This window comes from Lissotriton vulgaris, chromosome 2_1 (genome assembly GCF_964263255.1).
Source record: "Lissotriton vulgaris chromosome 2_1, aLisVul1.2, whole genome shotgun sequence".
Classification (NCBI taxonomy): Eukaryota; Metazoa; Chordata; class Amphibia; order Caudata; family Salamandridae; genus Lissotriton; species Lissotriton vulgaris.
Genome location: NC_141687.1, coordinates 1,335,031,565 through 1,335,055,545, shown reverse-complemented (window position 1 = coordinate 1,335,055,545; position 23,981 = coordinate 1,335,031,565). Strand labels below are relative to the sequence as shown.

The following is a 23,981-nucleotide window of genomic DNA, read 5'->3' as shown; positions in this document are numbered from 1 at the left end:
TTCTTAGGAGTCTATCGCTGTAACTACTGAACTCGGGGGCTGCCAGTAATCTGGTTAAAAGGACTGGCTCTGTCTTATCCAGGTACTTCATGTCCTGCCCAAGGCATGCCTTAAAAAAAAATCTTTATAACTGGATAATTTAGTCCAGCTGCTTCATTTGAAATGGACACTACAACTCCCAGAATGTAGTACTTCACGAAAGAAAAGCCCACTACTTGAAATTAGGCCTTCCACTAACCTGAGTCATTTGATATCCCTACCAGTGATGGACAACTGTACTTCATTCACAGAGTTACAGCTCCTTCTAAGAGTTCAGTACCCATTAAGACAAGTGGTTTTGTGCGTTGCTATTTTTCAAGATTCAGTTTCAGAACAAAAACTCCTTGTCCTATCGTTGTTCTTCCAGGCCTTTCACACTTACAACATCATCTTATGGGTTTCCTATAGGAGAGAAAAAATAGTTTAAGAAACCCATAGAAATATTTTAGTGGTAATGGAAACTCATAGGGTATCTGAATGATAATTTACTAGAGGGTACTATTTTAAATGATACCTCATCAAATTATTTCTTATGGGATTATGGGCTTAACATGAAGAATAGTATTATGAAAGCCACACCAATGGAACACCACTGTTAAAAAGCATAATCGATGTTAATATGTCAATGATAACGACTATATAGAAGGATCTCACTCACTATGGTGCAGGGCAGTCCTTGTCTCCATTTAGGTTCAAGTTGTGTGCACTCTTCAAGGGGCATTCATTTTTATTTATTTAATGAATTTTTCATTCATATACTTATTTTATGCCGTTCTATGTAACACGAATTTAGGTTAAAGTCATCAGAGCGCTTTACAAGAGAGCAGGAAGAGGAATTTGGATATCAATCATCATACATATATCGGATAAGCAACAACGCTCAAAGACAGATCTAGCCGTTCTTATCAGGGGAGAGGATGATAAAAAAAAGATGGTGTGTGAAGAGATGCATGGGTGAGTGTTTCAGATCCTTGTTGCACTGCCAAAGAATGCCTGATTCATAAAGCTTTCTTGCTTGAATGTTGGCGGTTCTAGCAGGAGGTCTTCATCATTTCTCGGTCATCGTTGAGCACTAGAGATTTTCAGCTTTCCAACCAAGTAGTAAGGTGTGGCATTGAGGAGGGGTTGGTGGGTGACACATGCACTCTTCAATTGTGTTCTTGCTGCAATGGGAGGCCCCTGCAGAGTGTAAAATATGGGAAAAATGTGACCAGATTGTTAGTGACCTCTAAAAAAGCAGTGGTTCTAGATGTGCGTGAGGATGCCACCTGAGGAGAGAGTTCCCATAGTCCAGTCTGGAGGGTACAAGTGCCTGCACTACAGTTTTCCTGCTCTGCTCATGAAAGAATTTCTTTATGTTCCAGAGCAGTGTTAGCTGATGTAAGGTGCTCTTTTTGGCCAAGGACAAGATCAACTTCTGATGTACGCAGATGGTGCAGTTTTAATTCAAGAACTGCTAATGCTTTACAACTTCTTTTAGATTTTTAATAATTAGAAAATGTAATAATTTTAGGGGGGTTCTGGGTCTTAAATCTAATCTACAAAAATCATTTACAATGAGTATTTGCCCAAGAAATGTGAAACCAAGAGTGAAGACTTTTACATACCTGAGCCTTTCTTTTGACAAAAATGTATCCAGGCAAATTTTGCACCACTCTAGGACCGCCCAAACGTAAAGAGCTGTGGAGTCCGTCTTCTTTTTGCCAGAAGGCTGGGAAAAAAACTGATAAGAGAAATGACTGAGATCTATCAGAGTAAATGGATCTCTGTAGCGACTTATGAAGCAGTAGTGTGTGGATATAACTGTCCGGGGCCAATACAGCAGGTATAAAATAAGTTTGTATGCAGATTGTTGGCTGTTCACTATCAATTCCCGCATTTATGTGCCGCTCAGAGTTGGGCTTAGCTCCCCTGGGGGATAAAATAAAGCTGGATCCCCTATTAGTATGGCTCAGGATCTGGGGGAACCCGAAAGCACAATTAACAAAAGATGTAATGGAAGATTCTCTTTCTCAAGACAATGTATAAGCCATACCTTGGTTTAGCTATATAAGGACGAAATCCACCGAGCGGGGTTTGTCGGAATTGGCCAGCAATCTGGCAAGTATTGATTCCAAGGCTATACCCAACGTAAAGGAGGCTTTCCAGATCAGACACGGTAGACTCCACCAGTTGTTTTTTGATAAATTGACTGCAAGTGTTAACTATAACTTAATCAATTTGTCGTTTGGGTGTGAGTCTTATCTATCCTGCTTTCATAAAGGAAATGTCTGGTTTGATTTAACTAGATTACGTTTTAACCTTTTTGTACTACCTGGTTGCCTTCCCTAGGTATGTAGCTTGGGGAGTACCATTACCGAGGCGTCCGTGTAATAACAATGCCCCAGAAAGCACAAAGCACTTTATTGTATTTTGTAGCCAGTATTGTCATGCTAGGAAAGATGTGTTTTCACCAGGAGGGGTGATATACTGCATTGATTTTAGAATTAGAGGCCTTGGGAGTGGAAATGTACAGGAAAGACATTGGAAGGAATTAAAGCACTCATTAGAAAGTAGTTTGCGATTTCCGCATTCCTATGAATTACTACTACTCCACCACCACGTCTGATTTTGTGGTCGCAACAGAGGATGAAATAGCGTGACAGCAGTAGAAGGTCCAAGAAGACACTGTTAGAAATGTCAATGAACGGCAGCGCTCTGCATGGGTAATGGTGTACATAAATGCACCATTACAGAGTAGGACACTGCATTATTAGTCCCTTTTCTACGTCTGACAATGACATGCTAAAGGGGGCGCTGGTAAGCTCAGAAAATGTCAGGAAGGAAAGGCACGGACAGGACAATGGGGACTAGAATGTTTGTACCAACACAATGAAGAGTCTGTATTGTAAAAAAAAAACCTTTAAAAAAACAACAGCAGCAAAGTTTTTCAGAAAGGGCATGAGTTTAGAATTTTTCACCATGATAGATTCATCAAAGAGGATGGTTTATTTAAATAGTATTTTGCCATAAATAGATTAATACTTTTTCCTGATGGTAACCATTACATACTAGTTAGTTTACTTTCCGATGGAAACTTCTAAAAGAATCATAAGATGTGCCTGGTTGATGGTTGAGGTAGTGATCGTGACACTGCTTTACTCAACATAAAGTATTTTCTTGTGCTGATCTGTTTTCTGCTCTTCGTGTTCCTCTTTCCCCAAATGGATCCCAAAACTGTGCTATTGTTAATGCATTATCAAAAAAAGAATGGCTTGAATAACTGTAAAAATCGTATTCAAATCACAACTAAAGGAATAATCTGTTAGTGATTAATGATCAACGCTACAATGGCTATAAACATCTCCCTCAATTCGCTAAACTAGGGCACACACATACTAATTGCCGCTGGAGCCTCTTTTTAAGGCAGTTTATAATTTTTAGGCTAATTAGTTGGGAGCGCAATGGTAAATTACTTGCCATATCCAGAAGCCAAGATGTGAATTCCATTCAGATTGGCAATATAGATGATTCTTCGTTCATTTATCAAATCTTCCACAATAATGAGCCATGTGGGTTTATGTTTTAGCCTACCATTAACTGTGACTAGCAGCAGGCATGAAAAGGCACAGATATTTCTGAGCTAGGAACGATGGCGTAAGTGCTACCTATTTTTGCAACTAGGAACACAATTTAGACAAACAATGCAGGCTACCACAAAATATATGTACACGTCTTGATTATTTCCACAACTATATTTTTGTCAGCAATGAGACTCTCATATAATATTATGACTTAATTGACAAAATGCACTAGTCAAGTTGTTGGGTTACATTCATATTCCTAAAAACTCATAGGGAAACCTATATGTGAGGAAATAGTCCCCCTGTCCCCATGCACTATTATCTTATGACCCGGCAAGGGTCCTCCTCTCCACAGTTCTGTGCCTCACCTTGCATTCCTCGAATGCTTAGCATGACCATGTTCCCAGTCTTGCCCTTTCATGTAATAAACAAGGGTATTCTTGTACTTCTAGGCCTTGATTACAAGTCTTGTGGTATTGGTGCGGTCACCTGACAACGGTAAACTGGCGATCAATGACAACGGTAAACTGGGGCTCATTATTGAATGTGATAAATACCCCCAATTAAATTTGAAAGTTGTTTGTAACTTGAATTTTTTGTGCTTTTTACACTAAAATCTGCATTAAAATGTCCCACTGGGTCTTTCTTACTTGGTCAATTTCAACATGGCGACCTGCCAAAATTTATCAGGAGAAGAATCCTACTGTCAGTTTTTATCGCACTTGGTAATAACCAGATGGGACGAAACCCAACAAGCTCATACTTTCGAAGCCTGTGGATGCAGGGCTTTGCCTGGGTGTTGGAACTTCACAAGACTCTCGTATCGTGGTCTAAGCCTTTGCTTATGTTCCTTAACCTACCAGGACAGTAAATGCCAGATTAGCCTGTGCTTATTTAGTGCTGGAGGTTTACGTTCATGGGTACTGGCTGTCATTTTTGGGGACTGTGACTTATTTATTTTTCATTGTCGAATTAATGACTACGAGCAAAGCATGGAAAAATAAGGGGGGAGTGAAAGATAGGAAAGAAGTGACAGAGGGAGAAAGAAGGGAAGCAAGAGTGAGAGAAAGATGCCGGAAGTGTAGTGTGGTGGAAGAAAGAGGCATGATGTGGAATCAAGACTTGGTAGCTTTGGTATTTGACTGTTTGCTAACTTGACTTTCGACAGTACTACCAGTGAGATCCTAAGAAAAGCTTTGGGCCCATTTATGCACTTATGTTTTTTTCAAATTTAGCATTGGTGGCAATACTTTTCATAACGAAAAATGAGGAAGATAGCATCACATGCCAGTGCATGGTGCCACCGTTTCTGCCATAGACCAGATCTGGAAGATGCATTAAAAAGGGAGAGTTGTAAAGCTGCCCCTCCCTTGTTCATTATTTCTTGTGTTTTCATAATTGACACACTCTCTAAAAGTAATCCCCTGTATCGGGTGTTACAAAAACAATTTGAATTTTGAATGTGTAGATTACTGGAGAGACATTTGTGATGCCCTAATGCAATTGCACCTAATACTGAGTCGTGATGGTTGAGGACATTTCGGAAACTTGGAACTGATCAGACAATTTTTTTTTAGAAACTCTTCTACTTCAAGAATTTTCGGAGAATTCTGCAGATTTGCGTTGTTGGGGGCCGTTTTTTAAATGCTTTGCCGTTTTGTGGTTGTGTGTGATGGACCACGACGTGTCATGAAATGTCATGTTTCATGGTGTGGCTTTCGCTGCTTTGCTCTTCTTCACAGATTTCAAAAGTGAAATTCCAGGAACCGCAGCTGTTTTTACTGCATTCTGCAGAACAAAAAGAAATGTACCCTGACTGAATACTGAGCCAAACAAATCATGGAACTGAAACTTGAACCCGAGTTTCCCTTTGTAAGGACATCTTTGCTACACCATGGTCTCCCTGAGCTGAAATGAACAGTTTACCCAATATTAGTGATGCTGTGCATTGTCCTGGAGGTTTCTCCATTTTAAGTGAAGAGAGGAGGTCCTTCGGCAACTGCGCAGTAAGCGGGGCCACTGAAATTACGTGATTGTGTGACTACTGTGTTTTTCACATAATTTTACATATGCTGCATTTGGCACATAATCCATCATCTGCTGCATAATCTGCAGATTTCAACAAACATTTTTGTTTTTTGTTCAAACAGTTCAAAAGTTACTAAAAACACAGTGACCCATTTTACCACACAGTGGAAAGGCCTTCGGAAAGGTTGACTGGTCACATTTCTGTTGCTTATTGCTATATTTTGGTGCTTAACTGGTACTAATGAGGTTCAACAAATGCCCAGACAGTGTTAACAAGTTTAAAAATGACAAAATAATGGCATGATGCTGCCCTCTGCTGCCACTCAACCATTCATTATGTTCTCACGAATGATGTGATTTGTGATGTTGTGAGTGTTGTTGTAAATGCTGTAATTTCTTATGGTATGAGTGGCAGAATTTGAAAGGTTATATATAAGCAGTGCATGGAGAAAATGTGAGTTATTGTTAGTGGAGCGTGGCCTACGAGTTCAATACAATGTGCATAGAGGTGCGTGACATAATAATTTGAAGGTGTTGTGTAAATTATAAATTAACCGCATGCGCGCTAGCGGGTTTTCCCGCTGCACGCTGAAATTTGAAAATCGCGGGTTTCGTGACAAAGCCAGCTCGTCATGCGCGCAGCGCAGGTAACGCCCATGACGAGCTGGCTTTGTCATCCGCATCGAAGGGGTTATAGGTATAACTATAACTTTAGAATTTTTAATGTTTGTATAGTTTAAGTTTGGTTTGTATAGAAAGAATAAATAATGTTTTTCTAACTATGACAATGGTTTAATCTTTTTTTTTATGATCGAAGCATAATATGTGCTTTCGAAAATCTTTTCCCCTCAGTCACCAAGCTGTCATGAAAGGCCTTCACGCAGTCCTGATTTTGTATGCCTGGACTTGCAGGCCCCTACTAATATCAGAAAAGCAGAAACTATAACATTTAGCATGCACCTTCGGTGGGTGCACCACCTCTTTATGGCGCACAGTCAACGCGCCTCCTGAGGACTTCTTTGCCCTTGTGCCCACTTGTGTAATGCAGTATGGATCGCACAGGTAAAGTGTTTCACTAGTTTTCATGCAGCCACGTCCATGTGCAAGTGAGGGTACGGCCACTTAAGATAACATTGGTGCAATCTGCATTACAGAAGGCCCGTACAAGTGTCTGCGTACCCTTGTGTAATAATAAAGATCCCCAGAGGCACGGAAAATGAATACACTGTCCGTTACACCCCTGGGGACTTTATGCAATAAGGACCCAGATGAGATGTGGCCACTTGCTAACTGCATTAACACCTTAGCAGCTATGGAACGTCCAGCTCCAGTGCTGGACGTTCCATTGCGCAGGTGCAGTTGGAACGTTCAACGGCCGACGGCAGCACTCCCGAGATAGTGGTGCCGTCGGCCGCCGAACGTTCGAAGCACTTAAGGGGTTAAGAAACAGTGTGTTGAAAGCCACAGGGAAAGGGGTTGACTGAGCCGCTAGCGGGTTGCGGCCTGAGGACTTGCAGCTGGGAGACTGGCTGTAATTGGTTCTGGCAGCCAGTAATATAAAGAGGACAATCCAATACCTCTTAACTTTTTGCATTAGCCCTCATCTTTAAATCTTGTCCACAGCTATCATGGACTCAGATGTACTTGTCTTCTTTTATAGGGCGCGACCAGCGATGTTGACAGCATTATTGCGTCTGGATTGCCTGGCCCCTTAAATTCTAGAATCCACATGTTTTTTCATTGCATAATTAAATTAGTCACCGGGAATCAGAGACCTTTTACAAGTTTACTGAAAAACGGGAATGTGGAGGCCAGCGTATCAGGTATTTGGGCCAAAACAGGCGGACATAGACTGCAGTAATACATCTGGAGAGTTCTTAGTATGAACTGCAAAGAGAGGGTAAAAAGTCAACTATGGCATGCAGCAATGCTCTTTTGTATACATAATTATAATTCATTTTAAGCATGACCTCCACGCATGGGCCGCTGAAATACACGATTATGGAGCCACCTTGTTTTTTTGTATAATAATTTACTTACCTCATCATCCAGCATCTGCCACATAGTTTAACTAAAAATGTTGTTTCTAGTTCAAACGGATGAAAATGTAAGGGAAGACCCTTTCAAAAGATTATCTGGCCACTTTTGTTTCCTGATTGCTGTATGTATGTATTAATTTGGTAAAAATGAGGTAAAATTAATGTGAGTTACAATGGCAGAAAGGCCAACTAACCATGCCATTAAATGTGCATCATTTGCCTCTTCTTGACACATAATTAAGTCAACACTGCTGCATAATGTTGTCCTCCATTGCTGCATAATTATGAGTGTACAAACGTGGCTCTAAAGTGATTGCAAACAAATTATTTAAGGGGTTTTGTGTCTCTAACGGTGATGCGTTCTTTCTGTGTCCTCTGCAGTGGCCCATGAGCACTTTAAGGAACGTGGTCTTTTTGGACTTCCGCCCCCTCCACCAGGAGCCAACCCTGCGGACTACTATCACCAGATGGCCCTCATGGCTGCCCATCCGAATCCCTATGGGGAACTCCTGTTGCAGAGTGGAGGGGCGGCCAGCATGGCCCACCTTCACGATTACCTCAACCCCGTGGACAGTGAGTAGCCGTGCATGTATGTTTGTGTCCTTCCAACTGCTGCCATGACTAGGGCTCTATGTCAGCAACCGCGGTCATACCAGGCAATGTCAATCAAATGCCGAATTCAGGGCAAACATTGAGAGTATTTTCCCATAGAGTTGACTGTAGAAATGAAAACATATCTCCCACTGATCCTGTTTCCCCTTGTTACACCATTTTATTTGTTTTTCCAGCAAACTCATACACTTTACAAACTTAAACACAGCCATCTGATGTTTGGCTAATCTCACCAACACAACTCTAGCCTGATTGAAATGTTTCAACATAATATAATACGTCTAGGAAATTGGCTACAAGGATTCCACCCGCGTCATCTTGGAACATGTTTCCCTGTTGAGTTTGCTGTATTTAAAAGACCATTAACTATTCATGGTAGAAGCTTAGGTTGGAACTACGTACAACCAGAGCTGTTCACTTCACTGTGTTTCCTCAGTTCTGGTAGGCAGGGCATTGGTGTAAAGTGTCAGAGTTTGCAGTGTGACTCCTTTCTAGATCACACGTAGTAAGTACGTTTCCCTGCAATCTACTATTCAGGCTGTATCTGTAATGGGTATGTGTTGATGAATTGTAGGAATTCAGACCCTTGCTCAGATAACTAGTGTGACACACCTCATGGAATCTGGGGCTCTCAAGATTTTGAGCCGTGCTTGTTTTAATGTGTGCACTAATACAGTGGTTGCAAGCTTGGCTCATTCATCTTTTACCCATTGGTTGATTTGAAAAGAAAGCGCAGAGGGTACACTATTCAAACACAGGTGTAGCATACGCTCAACACCTCCAAACCAGTGTGTCTGGCAGACTTCAGACCATGGAAATACCCAGCCTAGGAGAGACTTCCAGCTAGAAGAACTGGAGACAACAGACCGCCACAGAGCAGGATGGAACCAACCAATGTAAAGCGCTTGCAGAGAAATCTTCCTTATTCAGGGGGCAGAGGAGTTGCATGTCGGATAATAAATGTTACATGCAAATGTGGCTGGCCAACAGAAGTTAGCACAGGCTCAGTTGCGCACAACTCTATTAAATTCTATTGATCAAACCTTTTTTATAAACGTTTCAACACATATTTTTATTCATATGTTTTTTGTTATTCAATCAAACTTTTTCAACACAACATTCTGTATTTATACATTTACACATGAATTTTCATTTGCTGAATAAAGACAAATAAATTTATACATTTGAAAACAACATTAAATTTCTTGAATGTATCATAATCCGCCCAATGCATTTCGGGACAAAAGCAGGGTCCCTTCGTCAGGGGCAATGCTGAAAAATAACATGTACAGGCACATCAGTCTCTATGCATATAATACATATGGTTCATTACGTTTCTTATGTATTTCCACCACCAAAGTAAAAAAATACACCCATAGTGCATAAACCAAAAGATACACCTTAACCCTAAAGAGCATGTATGGACTACTTACATACACACACGAGTAACTCTATTTCCTTCGAGACGCGTTTCTCCTGGGTCCAAAAACAACTAGAAAAACAATGTAAACACTATTCACGCTTACCGCCAGCATAAACTTTGAGTGAAGACTTTGACCACAATCAATTCACCCAATGTTTGGTTGCATACCTGCATATGCTTCAGTAATACGCGTGTCGTCAAACCTTCCTCGTATATAACGTGATCCTCATTCAATATCTATCTGCAACACACAGGGATAAAACACTAAGTATACTGTTTGTTTCCGCATGGAACCATAACTAAATACATCGCGCTCTACCTAACCTTACCAATATAATAAATGTTGAAATAACTCTTCCTACAATAAGAATGACTCCAAACCATTGACTACCACTGTATTGTTATGGGATGTGTGTATACATATATATATATATATATATATATATATATATATAATATATATATATATATATATATATATATATATTCTCTAGTTTTAACTCCACAATTGCATACCTTTACTATCTCTAAATATTCAGACGAGGGTACTACAGAACTGACACATATATAATTATAATGGCAATACAATGCTAATTGATATTCTGCAGCCAATATTCTTATAGGTAATGTATTGGCATTTAGGTATTAAAAACACTAAAGGAGCACAATTTAAAGATTTTTTTCAACTAAGATTGCATCTGAGAACTCAAATGTTCTGGTCAATCTGTACCACATAAACAGCCTAGACTCATACATATTTAAGAATATACAGCTTATGGCATTACCTGTCTCCAATATTATAAATAAATACGTATTTGTAAAGCACAAACTAATCACCCATACGGGTCTCAGGGCACTGGGGGGCATTGTGGAAATTAAGTGAGTTATTCCCCAGAGTCACATGGTGCTGAGCTGAGCTGCCACCAGAGCCGGGGAACGAACCGTGAACCCTGTGCTCTGAAGTCAGCTGCCCTGGCCGCTGCACCACACCTCTCCAATGTACTGAGGTTTCTTAGTTACTAAGGTTTCGAATCAATGAGATATGGTAGCCAATCCCAGCGGGTTGTCAGTGGCTAGCTCTTAGTCCCTCTTGTGTTCTTTTGAGCACATTTTTCAAACATTTGTAGGCTGACAGTAGACAATGTCGGTGGAGGATAGGCGGGGTGAGGGGAAGGACAAAAAGAGGCTATGTCCCTAGTACACATGGCAGTCATTTCATTCTGTGACAGTTACCACAGTACTTTAGTCACAAAATGCAGTATATTGACATTTTTCTCATGACATTATACTATGTGACATGTATTCTGAAAGCCTCCAGCTTAAGAACACAGTCTCGCTGGCAAGACTATGAACTGGGGAGAAACCATTGCAAGGGTGTCAGAGGTAGGTGCTATGGTTTTATTGCCACCTTAATTGAGCTTGGTCTAGTGGCTCAGTGGACTAATGAGTCTACCACAGTGCTCTGTGTTTCACCTCTTGTTCTCATGTTCGAACACTGGTGTGTGAGCTCAGTCGTACATCCTCCTGAGGTTGATAAAAGGCAACGATTAAGTTGGATAACAGTAAACATCTGATGTCAATATAAACCTAGTGTTCAGCTCCAAGAAGGTCCCAGGTGAGCTTGTGCATTACAAATACATATTATTTATCATGTACTTGGCTTGTTTTATGCACTCCCGCGAGTGAGTGAACTGAGGCACATGAAAGTAATATGATTTGCCCTGGAACTCACAGTATGGTAGTGGTGAAGTTGGTCCCAAGTTTCAGAACTGATGGCTTACTCCAGCGAGCACTTAGTATGAAAGAGCGGCTAAACACAGTTTTACAAAGGTTTACCAAAGGCATTTTTGCACTGGAGCTGGTAGATTGCTCTTAGAGCGCTGTTATGTTAGTCAAAGAAGATATGTACTTCACCACGTTAACCTGTGTTGAAAGACACGCCTCGTGTACATTGAGGGGACAGTGTCCATCCTATAGCCTGCCCTCTTTGAAGACAAAAGCCTTTCAAGTTTCTCTGAGTATATTTTTAGTCAAAAAAGAGTTTCTTTTGCAGAGTTCTTTGATATGCTTGATGTGTGGTGAAGCATAGAAAGGCCTTTATGCTCCTTTTTTAGATCTCATTGAAATATGTGAGGGCACACAAAGATCCCATTAATGTGGTGCGTAAAGCAGGGTATGATGATGAAGCTGCAACAAAAGGCTGCTGGTTGGCAGGATGTGCCTTATGAATGTGACAAATCCTTGGGGTTCAGTAGGTCACCGATATGGCTATAAATTCCAGAGCCTGTTCTCCCAACCACTATTGCCACTGGCAACATCCTCTTTCACATCCTGTTCCTCAAAAGTGGCATATTGTAAGGATTTGTTTTCTTCTAACCATTGAAGGCAAAGAAAGTGTGTATTCCAAGGGCCTAATTCTAAACAGAAGTGTAATAAGCTCTTGCTCTGCCTTTCTCCTTTTTCTGCCTTTCGCCCTCTTGTTCTGACATGGGAAAAGTTTGTGTAATTTCCTGTGCATAAATGATGCAAAATGCCCAAAATATTCTGCAGAATTTCATGTTACTAAGCCAAATATCCGCATCAACCTTTTGCACGAATTTTCTGTGTGAATAATCACCCCGAGGAAGGAGGAAGCAGCACTAGGTGAACCATGAGGGATGCACCTTGGAGTGTGTGTGTGACTACAGGGGTTCCTGAGCCCTTCCTCCATGCGGCTCAGATGACCCACATGTAGGGTGCCTAGGGGCCTAGGAATTGTGAGGGATGACAAGGGTCAGCCCTGAATTATAGTGGCAATAACAGGAGTGTATGCCACAAAATGATCCAGTGTTGTGTCCTGACGAATGCATTGGACTCTTTTGAGCCAAGAGGCAGAAACATGCTGATGGTTTGAGTGGTGATGGGGTATTGGTTCCCCAAGTCTCCACACTGGTTTTTATCACCAAGTGATATCTCACTTAAATTAAAAGTTGCCTAGGGCCCTAGGAATTGTGAGGGATGACAAAGGTCAGCCCTGAATCCTAGTGGCAATAACAGGAGTGTATGCCACAAAATGATCCAGTGTTCTGTCCTGACAAATGCCATGGACTCTTTTGAGCCAAGAGGCAGAAACATGCTGATGGTTCGAGTGGTGATGGGGTATTGGTTCCCCCTAGTCTCCACACTGGCTTTTATCACCAAGTGATATCTCACTTAAATTAAAAGGTCGTTTGATGTATCACATTTTTTTAGCATGTTTCATATCACACGTTCAAGAGTTAGGTAGAATTGCCTCCTTTACCATGAAGACTATACCTGCTCTTCATCAAATGGGAGTTTTGAAGAGCGAGGGGAGTTCTATGATGAGGTATGACACTTGGTGGTGTGTGAGTACACCCTGTACCATTTTTGTGTAGACAATCACGTATAAAAAGAACCGGTAAACAGTTGCTCTGGTGACTTTTCTTGTGTTTAACATTGGTGATTAAAGGCCAGGTCACCCTAGCAGCACCATTACTTCTGGTTCCATACCGTGGGGAATTTCCTAGGTTTTTGTGGTTCGAGGTGATATATCCTGGTGTCCATTTGAGCCACAAGGACACATTTTACATTAAAAACAAGTGCAAAATCACCAGTGACGATAACCACAGCCGCTTGCGTTCAGTTCACTGACATTTTTCCCATGATCCTGCAATAGGATTTATACCCGAACAAAGTCTCAATTACGCTATGTGACATAATATCATAATTTCAGGCATTTGGAGAAACTATTGTAAAGAAAAATGGCAAAAATAATGCAAGGTTACACCAGTGTGAATTTCATTTTACCTGGGTCAAGTAAAAAAATCGGATGAAGGAAAATAACCCCTGCTCCCCAAAACGGAGTGCCTGTGCCCACTATCAAAATTAAGCACTGAGTTTTCCACAGTGAAAATTGGTGTAGCCTCAGTTTTTGTGTCTATTTGTTGCTGTCCTGGGAAGAGCTGAAAGGAGAGGACTTGTGTGTGGTGCTGTTGAGTTCTGATTTTTGTGGCTCCTTCCAGTCAACCCACACAATTGTATGGGGCCAAAGTATAAACAGAACCTTTCTATCTGCTCTTCTGTGCTGTGTGATCTACAACTGAGGGTGAGCATAGAGCATAGGCCATCTGTAAAGTCAAACACAAAGCTCTAGTGCTTTGCTTTTCGTTTTTTCCTGCCAGTACTCGATAGCCATGAGCGTAATGATGCTTTCAGTAGAGCATCATTTCAAGATTGGGCAACCCACTTTTGTAGATCTGTTTTTTATCAAAACTTGTAAATAACATAAAACATAACATGTATTTGTAAAGTGGACATTAACCGCTTTGTTGAATATTGGCACCGAATGGCAGATATGTGTTGATACCCAGCTCACTGGTACTCATTTTATCAACATTGGAAGGATGGTAGGCTGAGTGGACCCACCAAGATTTAGATCTATGACCATGAGTACAAACGCAGATTAATGGAGTCGAATACATTAATCCATGTAGCCACCCAATTTAATATTTTGAAACAAATCTCAGTTTTAAGAAGATTTGGTTTAGTTTACTAAGCACAAATCTGTATACAGATCCGGTGTTGCGCTGGAGTGGCATCCTTTGAATGGAACAGCCCACTCCTGGATCTAGTTAAGACTGGGAATGTCAGTAGCTTCTCCTGAGATTGGGTTTGAATTACATCTGGCTTTAAATGTCTGCCCGTGTGTGAACCCTTTTGACACTGGGAATGTAGGGTTTAACGTGGCAGAGCTCGTCCCAAACCAATGTCCATCAATCTGAGTGCCTGACACACCGTTCCCAGCAAACCTCACCTGCTAGCATTTTGGATACCAGCAATTTTCTGTAATGAGTACTTCCGTTTGCTTACCCCAGTACTTGGTTTGGCACAGGAGGAGTGCAGCCTGGCAGGCTTGGCACAGGAAAGCAATGTAGCATGCCCACGATAATGTCATACAACATGCAGATATGTGGGTGGGGCGGCCACAGTGGATTGCAGAAAGGTTCCGTGGTACCACATTTTTCCCTAGTAATATTTTTGCACAGGAAGCAGCACTCCTCACAGCTATTTTGAATTCCGTTTCCATGTTTACAGGGACTTCATAATGATTTAACGTTTTGGTCTTGGGCAATATTTAACTCACTTGCTGTTACTGCTTCCCTCTAATGGACACCATGGTTGATGTGGTCAATAAATTAACTTTGCTGCTTGTATTCTGTCAATTTGTTAGGATCCTGTTACTCTAAACGTTTTCATTTTGTCTTTTTTAGTCTCTTTTTTCCTTTTTAAATAATTTTGAAGATTAAATTGTTGAATTGTATTTTGTGTTAATTTCACCACACAATTCCAGTGGCACTAATTCCTATTTGGGGAACATAGACGTCTGAGGATAAGAGTTGAGATTTAAGAAATCAGTCTGTCTTAGAGAACTCACCTTGAAGACAGCAAGCACACTGTTGTGAAATTTTGAATGAGCCCAGTCTCCTTGTGCATTAAGAAGAATTGTATAAATCTGAGCCCCATGGCTCTCCCAAATGTGTGCTTCTTTTACTAAAAGAGGGGTTATAAATGCAAACTGAGCACCCAAAGCTTTGATTCTAAAAAAGAATAAGGCTCTCTTTTCATGCCATCGTTAGACTAAAACACATTTGTGCCCTGGAGAGCTGCACGCCTTCCAGAATAAGTATCCTGTTCTTGTTGACCAGTATAAAAACACCTCTATTCTTCTAAGGGTCTCAAGGTAAATATATTTGCCATGTACGGGAAATTTGTGCTCAAAACTGGAGGCCTGATTCGAAAAGGCAATCTGAGACAAAAGTCTAACTTTCCGACTTTTGGTATTCACAAAAGTCATATCTTTACGCCCACAGTCGGGCCAGAATCTCTGGTTTGTGTTGGAATCTCCGCACCTCGTGCTGAATCTCCGGCTCAGGCCGGATTAAGTGCCATCAGTGGGGCGGAATGCAATTTTTTTTTTAAATGGAACATTAGGAATGGGACATAAATAGTAGAGGAGGTCATGAAAATCATTTTAGGCAGGGAATAGAGTGTGGCCAGACACTACATCACATCCCAGAAAAGTTTGCTCTTTTGCATCATGGTACATGCAGTCCACAGTTTGTGCTCCCCTCAGTGTTTACTGTACTGTTACTCCAAACTTTGGTGTAACACTACAGTAAAAACTAAGAGGAGCGTCAGTAACAATATTCTCCTGTACTTTCTCATTCTTAAAATGCACCACAACCAATACAGCCCGTGCCAACATGTGTTTTGCAATGATAAGCCACTTCTTCAGGGCAAGGAGATGATATAGGTATTTTCTGTCACAGATGTTCCTCAAATCTCATTTGCGCTGGTGCATCTCATGTTACAAATATCTAATACCCTTCCTGCACCCCATCAAAGGATTCGGTTGACCCCATTCAAATTAACCAGACTGTCCTGACAGCTTATATTGGGAAGGCAGCCTCTGCTGTCCATAATAAAAAAAATGATCATTCTCAAAATGAATTGTTATTTAAGTCCTTTTCCCATCCATACCTCTTTCTTTCAGAAGTGTCACATCAAAAAAGACTTCTGACGGGATACCGATCGTCTCCAGACTAATCAATTTGAAATATTCAAGAGATTGGTTAGATAGTTTTGCATTTCATTTTGGAGGGCTTTGTATATTTGTAATTGTAATACAGAGGCAGGTTGCCCAATAGTGGTGTGTATCATATTTTGAAAAGCAAAATGTAAAAAATATCAAAATATGTGCACAATAAATCCATCTATGGAGTGTGATCTGGTGGCCCTGGATGAGGCACAGTTAAAACAATTTCTGGCATTTATGGATGTAAATTAGGTTGTAGATACTACTACCCCTGACCATTGATACCCATGGATTTATAGGTCATGAGGGGATCAGCAAAACAGACATTCAACAGGCTTAGAACAGGTTTATTTACTTTGTGTGTTGTCGACTTCTTGCACTGTACCTAATCCCTTTCAGCAACAAGTAGGAGGGGTGCTGCAGGCCCTGCTCAAGAAACCCTCAGCTGACCCCATGGACTTCAAGAACTACCGGACCATCTCGCTCCTCCCCTTCGCGGCCAAAGTGGTGGAGAAAACAGTCAATGAGGAACTGACAAGATTCATCGATGACAATGCCATCCTCGACCCACCCCAATCCGGATTCCGAAGCAACCACAGCACCTAGACTGCCCTACTTGCCGCCAAAGACTACATCCACACCCTCCTTGACCAAGGCCACTCTGCAGCCATGATCCTACTCGACCTATCAGCAGCCTTGGACACAGTCTCCCACTGCACACTCATCACCAGGCTACACAACACCATCATACAAGGAACCGCCCTGGACTGGATCCGAACATTCCTCATTGGAATAAGCCAAAGGATTAGACTGTCACCCTTCCTCTCCGATCCCACAGAGACCACCTGTGGAGTCCCACAGGGATCATCACTAAGCCTGACCGTCTTCAACATCTACATCGCCCCCCTCGCTGCCATCGTCCAACAACACGGCCTCAACATCGTATCCTACGCTGACGACACCCAGCTCATCCTCTTCCTCACCAAAGAACCGAACAACTGCCAGACTGAATTACCAGAAAGGAATACAGGGCGTGGCTGTCAGGATGACCAACAACTGCCTTAAGCTCAACGCAGAGAAGACAGAAGTACTCGTCCTTGGTATCACCCCATCAGCGTGGGACATCACCTGGGGCCCACAGCCCTCAGCCCCCCATCAACCTCCTCGGAAGACGCCAGGAACCTCTGCATCATACTCGACTCATCCCTCACCATGAACCGGCAGGTCAACGCCGTCGCCTCCAGCTGTTTCAACATCCTTTGCATCCTCCGAAAGACGTTCAAATGGTTCCCCCAGAATCAAAGAAGACAGTCACTCACACACTCAATACCAGCAGAGTGGACTACGGAAACACACCCTACGCCGGCATAAACAAGTCCCTACTCCGCAAACTTCAGACGATACAGAACACCGCCACCAGACTTGTCCTCGGCATCCCTTGGCATGAGCACATCAGCCAACACCTACGAAAGCGCCACTGGTTCCCCGTGGAGAAAAGAGTCACCTTCAAAATCCTCACCCACGCCTACAAATGCCTACACAACCCCAAACCCAAATACTTCAACGACAGAGTCACCTTCCCTGCACCCAATAGATAGCTCCGATCAGCTAACCTCGCACTGGCCAAAACCTCACGCATCCACAAAGCCAGAACAGGCGGTAGGTACATCCTTCTCCTACATCACGGCCAAAACCTGGAACGAGCTACCGGCAGACATCAGGCGCGCCCCCTTCCTGAACACCTTCAGGAGGACCCTTAAGACCTGGCTCTTCGGCTAGGCAGATCTGCGGACCCCCCCTTCCCCCCCTACCCCCCAACGCCTCAGAGCCTTGAGACCCTCACAGTGAGCTGAAGCTAAGCATGAGGCTGGAATCGTGGTGTTGATGATGTGGAAATAGAGTTAATTGTGAGACTGACACGTCCAAGTTTTTCTGGTCAAAGGGAACTTTGGGTACTCTATAAAGTAGGGCAGGGCAGGCCTTTTATTCTACCGGGCATCAGCTCCCGGTCAATTGCAGCAGCTTGGGGGGCTTCAAGAGAGAGAAAGTTATGGAGGGAAGAGGAAGGTAGAGAGAAAGCGATCAGAGAGGGAGAAAAGAGAGAAAGAGAGAGGATGGATGGATGGAAAGAGAGAGATCGAATGAGGAGACGAAGGGAGCGAGCCAGCTTTGACCTGTTTTTGCCAGTGCTGCCTTTAGTTCCCCAGTCCAGCCCTGGCTTGATGAATGCATAGATTTGTCAAAAGACAAAAATCTGAGTTCCAAAAGGTTAGTGACTGTGCAAGTCATGGCGTCTGAGGCAGATGCTGGAAATGTCGCTGGACAAGTCGATGTCTTTTAGGGTACGAATTAAATTATAGTTTCCAAACGATTTGGTCAGAGCTGTGTAGACCAGCGTGTTTTGCAAGTTCATTTTCTTCATGCAGTAGCCTCTTGAAGCGCAGGGTTCGGTCCAGACATACATGTGGTTTCATCACTTTGAATTCGGGTCACGTCCAGGTGCTCTGTGGTCAGAGGTGTTAGGTCTGGCTGTGAGAGTGGGCACGCTGCGGAACGGGAGGCTGCGTTCGTCTGCGTGCCTTCCTGGCTGCGCTGCAGCGCGCGGCCGTCTAGACCTGCACGCTGATTAATAGCAGCGAAGAAAGACTAGGTTTCTGTCTGATGTAAACAGTGAGAGTCCGAGTGAGAGAGAGAGAGAGAGTTCCTCGACTGCAGGAACCGAACTCAGAGAGGCTTGAAGAATAGCTCACCTACTCACACAAAAGCTAGATCTGCGCCGTGCAAGCTTTGCCATTTTGAAAGTAGTTTGCGCAGCTTACTGACTGCAGATTTCAGTTCTTTACTTGTGGGCCTGATCCTCAGGGTAGGGTGCATAAGCAGTGTGCTTTAGTGACCGGCTCAAAGATTAATAATGCTATTAACATCTGAATATGACCATGCTGTCGATCATTAATGGGTAATTATGAACTGAATTCTGAACAACCTGATTGCTCCCAAACCCCCACCGTAAACATTCCAGTAGGTGTAATTATTCTACAACTTCAATTGGGTATTTCCCAGGTTCTTCTACATCCACTGTCTTCATCTTTTGTTAGTGTAGACAGCTTCACCCATTGCTTCGGGGTGGAGAAGTGGTGTGGCACCTTATTTGGCCACAGTCAACTAGTAAACTTTCTTTTATAATTTCGGCCTATGTATTCAATATCAATGTGTAATCCTCTAACCAGTGTGGCTCACTGGTTAGAGGCGGCAGACCCGAGAGCAGAGGACGGCCCGGGACCAGGGTTCGATTCCCGGCGCGGCAGGTTTCTGGACCAGGGTCAGCGGACTCGATAATTCTCTCGCCTCGGTGCCCACTCTGATCAGCGATCACACTCGGCAACTCTGGGCATTAGCTTGCCTCATCTTCACTAACGGCCCCACCAGACCGCCGGGGATGCCTGGTCTCACCCTGGAGATACCCATTAAGGGACCATCTCTCAGGGAAGCCAGGAAGGGTTTCGCAGCGGTCGAAGCGCCTTGGGACCCTCCGGGTAAGTAGTGCGCTATATAAATGCCTATACATTACATTTCAAATACCCCAGTTCGTCACATATCTGTCGCTACGGGCAATAAAGGATTGTATTAAACTGGACCTCTATCAATAAACCGTGGCAGACCTTGACTTCTGCCATTTGTGACCAATATGGCCTTCCACCACCGATTTCAAGATGCCCTAAGGCAGCGTGGTCATTGTTTTTTTTCCTGCAGAGTGATCTTGCCTCCTTAGAAGGAACTGTAAACATGAGCTAGCACACTTATGCAGACAATGTCAGGTTCAGCAAAGAAGCGCTTTGGTATGGTGTTTAGACATCCTGGAAGGGAGGATATGAGGCCACTGTCCCATGGACACAAATCCTCTTAACTCAATAAGACCAACCCCTCACAGGAATATATATATGTGTCAGGTCTGCCAGACTGGCCCAGCCTGGCTAAACCAAGGAAAGAATTTGGTGACTGCACTGTGGGTGGTGCCCAGGGGTTTAGGAGTGCACACATGTTGATAGTGCTAATTCTCAGGATGTCAGTAGCCCCACAATGGTTAGCCTTGTGACTACTCTGCAAGTCAGTGCAAGAGATGTGGCGGTATTGTGGTGACAGTGTAGGTGCATTGTGGCAACGGAGCTGGCAAATGAACTGCAAGATGTGCTGGACCTACAAGAATCAAAGGTCATATGGAAGCAGACCCAAAGGTGGCTAATCCTCTTGGTGCAGAACCTTTTTGGCTTACATGTGAATCAGTAGGGGCAATCTTGTGCAGGTGAGGAGGCACACAGGGAGGGAGGGAGGGAAGACAACTGACGTAGTGGCTCATAAGGGCACTGTATGCCACTGGATCGAAAATGCTGTGACATGTATGTGAGTTGGTGCCATTGGCAAGCATAACAATCGAGTCACTTGAGGTGAGAAAGGAATATGAACACAACGACCACGTGGAAGAGGCAGTGCAGTAAGTCATAGCCCTCCAAAGTGCATTGCTGCTGCGGCTTACAGAAAACACAGTGACGCCTCTGTAAAGGGCAACGGTCGCAATGTGCTTGTTGCCCTTAAAGGGCCTTAAACCTCTATAATACCTGTGCGTCGTTTCACCATCATGCACGAGCTGACAAAGCAGGATTAGCACCAATAGAGGTGGTTACTAGGTAAGGTTTTGGGGAGTTTCGTTGGGAGGCATCTGGCCTATGGGATTCTGACATTGCCCTAGCCCCCTCAAGTTGCCCTTGATTGACAGACGCAGTTGACGTGACGTCTACGGTGGGTTGGCACAGGAAGTCCTCTATTAGGAGGCAGAAGCTCTCCTGATATTGAGGGATACGTACGCCCCTGCTGATGTGGCTGCAAGTGCCCGCTGCTCTGAGGTTACATGAGGCTAACCAATCAGAGTGGTCACTGCCAGACCAGACGCCGTCCAGCCTTCATGATGTGCCCAATCCGGATGAAGAAGCCATTGTTGGGCCGGCAGTCAAGCCCCCCTGATGGGTATCTTGTGGAGCTGGCGCAGGAAGCGCGATACCTTGTCTGTCACCAGGGGGGCTCGTGAAGTGTTACATTTCATTGAACTGTGAAGCTTATAGGATCTCTGGGAGACCAAACTCAGGGCAGCTGCTGCCAGAACAAATGTTAGGCGTTTGCCAAAGTTTGAGTTGGCTGTGTTATTAAATAGCAGCGGCGGGGCGGGGAAGCAGTTATCCGAGGGCAGGATCTGCAGCTGGCCTGGATTTATCAATAAGGGATTGTCTCATTCCAAACTCCAGCCGTTTCCTATACGTTTGCAGCGCTCCAATTAACTGCGCTGTTAAACCCCGCTGCTCCAGGCGTTGCTGATTTGTGCCTCAGACAAGAAAGAAGGGAACCGCAGTAAATATTAAAGAAAGATAGAAAGTAGGAAAGAGGGTGAAGGAAAAATCAGAAGAACAGAAATAGACACCAGAAAGGAAAAGATGAAACCGGATCAGCGAGAACAGCAGAAAGAGAATGGTAAAAAGAAACAAGAGAGAACAAATTTGAAAAAAGAGAACGAACTGACAAATTAAAGAAAGGAGAGAATGAAGTAACAAAACTGGAATATGAATGAAATGGAACAAAGAATACATTATTTTCTTTAAAAACATTGAAGGAGAAAGAATTAAAAATTAATTCAGTAATGAAAATAGGCAATTGTAACAGGATGTTTAAAAGAACAGAATCGAAAAATAATAGAACGTGCTGGAAAAAGTGACTGCGTTAATAATAAAAGAAAAATGGTAAAGAATGCAAAGGTACAAGTAGAAAAATTAATGAGAAAATCACAAAAATGAGGCAAAGAATTAATCTAAAAGATTAAATAGCTGTAGAATCAAAGGTAGAATCAAAAAAGACTGATATGCAAAAAAGAAAGCAAATCAAAGAATGAAGAGAAGCAAAAAATGCATTTGAAAATCAACGAAAGGAAGAATTAAAATTTGATAAAAGAATAGTAGATTAGAAAGTAGTGAAAAACGGTACAAAGCATGAATGAGGGAATTGAATGAGACTCTGAAAAACAACAAAATAAAGGGAACAAAAATACAAGGAAATTAGATGCCAAATAAAAGAGAATCAAAGAAAGAACTGAACTATCACAGAGTGAAACGGACAAAAACAAACTTAAGAATCAAGGAGTATGGATGAAAGCACTGAGAATCCTAAAATATAACAGAAAATAATATAAGCAATTAAAACTAAAAAGAAAGAGGTTTTCAGAACGAGAACCAATTTAAGTACAATAGTGGAGTTGTGACGTCTCTATGCACCTGTACAAAGAAATGACATAACTGCCAAAATGCCTGCTGCCAGAGGTAGCAGCTTTAGTGAAAGGTAGGCCAAAGAACACCATTATAGCTGCAGTTTAAATAAGGTAAATGGAAACTGGTTATATATTCTTTTGGAGCATTTTTCTGAAAACAAAAAGTGATCAGTAGAAAAAAGATCATCACCGTATGTTTTTTCCGTGTTATAGGTCATTACAGAAACTATAGAATTACTTCATGTTTTTACACAATCTGAGCTACAGCAATTTTTTTATCTGAATTACGTTAAACTGATTCTAGTATATTTCCCCCCAAAATTACTAACTGCTTTTTGCTGGGTTTACAGATTCTCGTTTTAGTCTTCAAGCCTGAAATGAACACGAAAGTGCAGGACACCAAAAATGTAAGCAGTTTGTGATTAGGGTGATGGTGCAAGCATGTCTTATAAGGAATAAAATACCATCTGCTGTACATTAAAAGGCTACTGCAAGTCACCTCAGAGTTCCTTGATGTTGTAAAGGAATTCGGCCTTTGGCCTTGCTCCTTTGTATGGTCATAGAAGTCCCCGGCGACTTGCAATATCCATATAATGTACAGGAAGGGGTTCTTTATCCCACATGCCTATATTGAGCAATGGGAGAATTTTCAGGATGATGTATATACACGTCGATTCGAGTTCTAATTGGCTGTGAAGCCTTTGCTGGCAGTTACAAGTGAACAAACTTAGCTCACTCTCTGAAAGCTGAAAATCCACCCATGTGTACTCAGTGAACAGTTCAGTGGCTGCGCGATTGACGTGTACACATAAAGAGGGTAAGCAAAGGCGCAGAAGCTTCCATATCCTCAAAGTGTCTTGGACACAGAGGGAAGCAGAGGAAGGGGCCGGGGATGTCTCTGTTCTGACATCAAAAAGAGCTATAGGATGTGTTCTGCCCTGCTAAGGAATAACTGATTTTCTATGCTGCTTTTGAGCTGGAAAATCTTCAGCGTCTAAGGGCTTGAGAACTTTAAATCATTCTGGGGCTGTTCCGTCAGTGGACTTGTGTGGCTCTGACTCACAAGGGTTTTTGTAATATCCTCTTGTGAGGGAGCCCAGTGCATATTACGGGGGCAATGTTATTGGCATACCATGATCTCTGTTGGTTTCAACCTCAAAAGACAATGCACGTTCTCCTCATTGGCACTCATTTGAGCAGGAAACCATAATTAAAGGGGCTACCTCAGCCTTCCTAAGGAGGTAAAGTTGGTGAACCTTTTATGTTTATCACTGGGTGTAGTTCACAGCTCTTAACCTTGCCCATAGAGCCCTTCATGGCCTGGGGCCTTCTTACACCAGGAAGCGCTTTGCTTTCTAAAATCCTAGCCACTCTCTGC

General features: G+C 42.7%; 1 protein-coding gene across 1 annotated transcript in view; it reads left to right on the top strand.

Moving 5' to 3' along the window:
- The window catches only part of GLI2 (GLI family zinc finger 2), a 268,813-nt gene that overhangs the window by 137,767 nt on the left and 107,065 nt on the right, over positions 1–23,981 (top strand). The window contains exon 4 of the mRNA XM_086957103.1: positions 8,051–8,242. Coding sequence (XP_086813229.1) covers positions 8,051–8,242 — 192 coding nt within the window. The remainder of the gene's footprint in view (positions 1–8,050; positions 8,243–23,981) is intronic.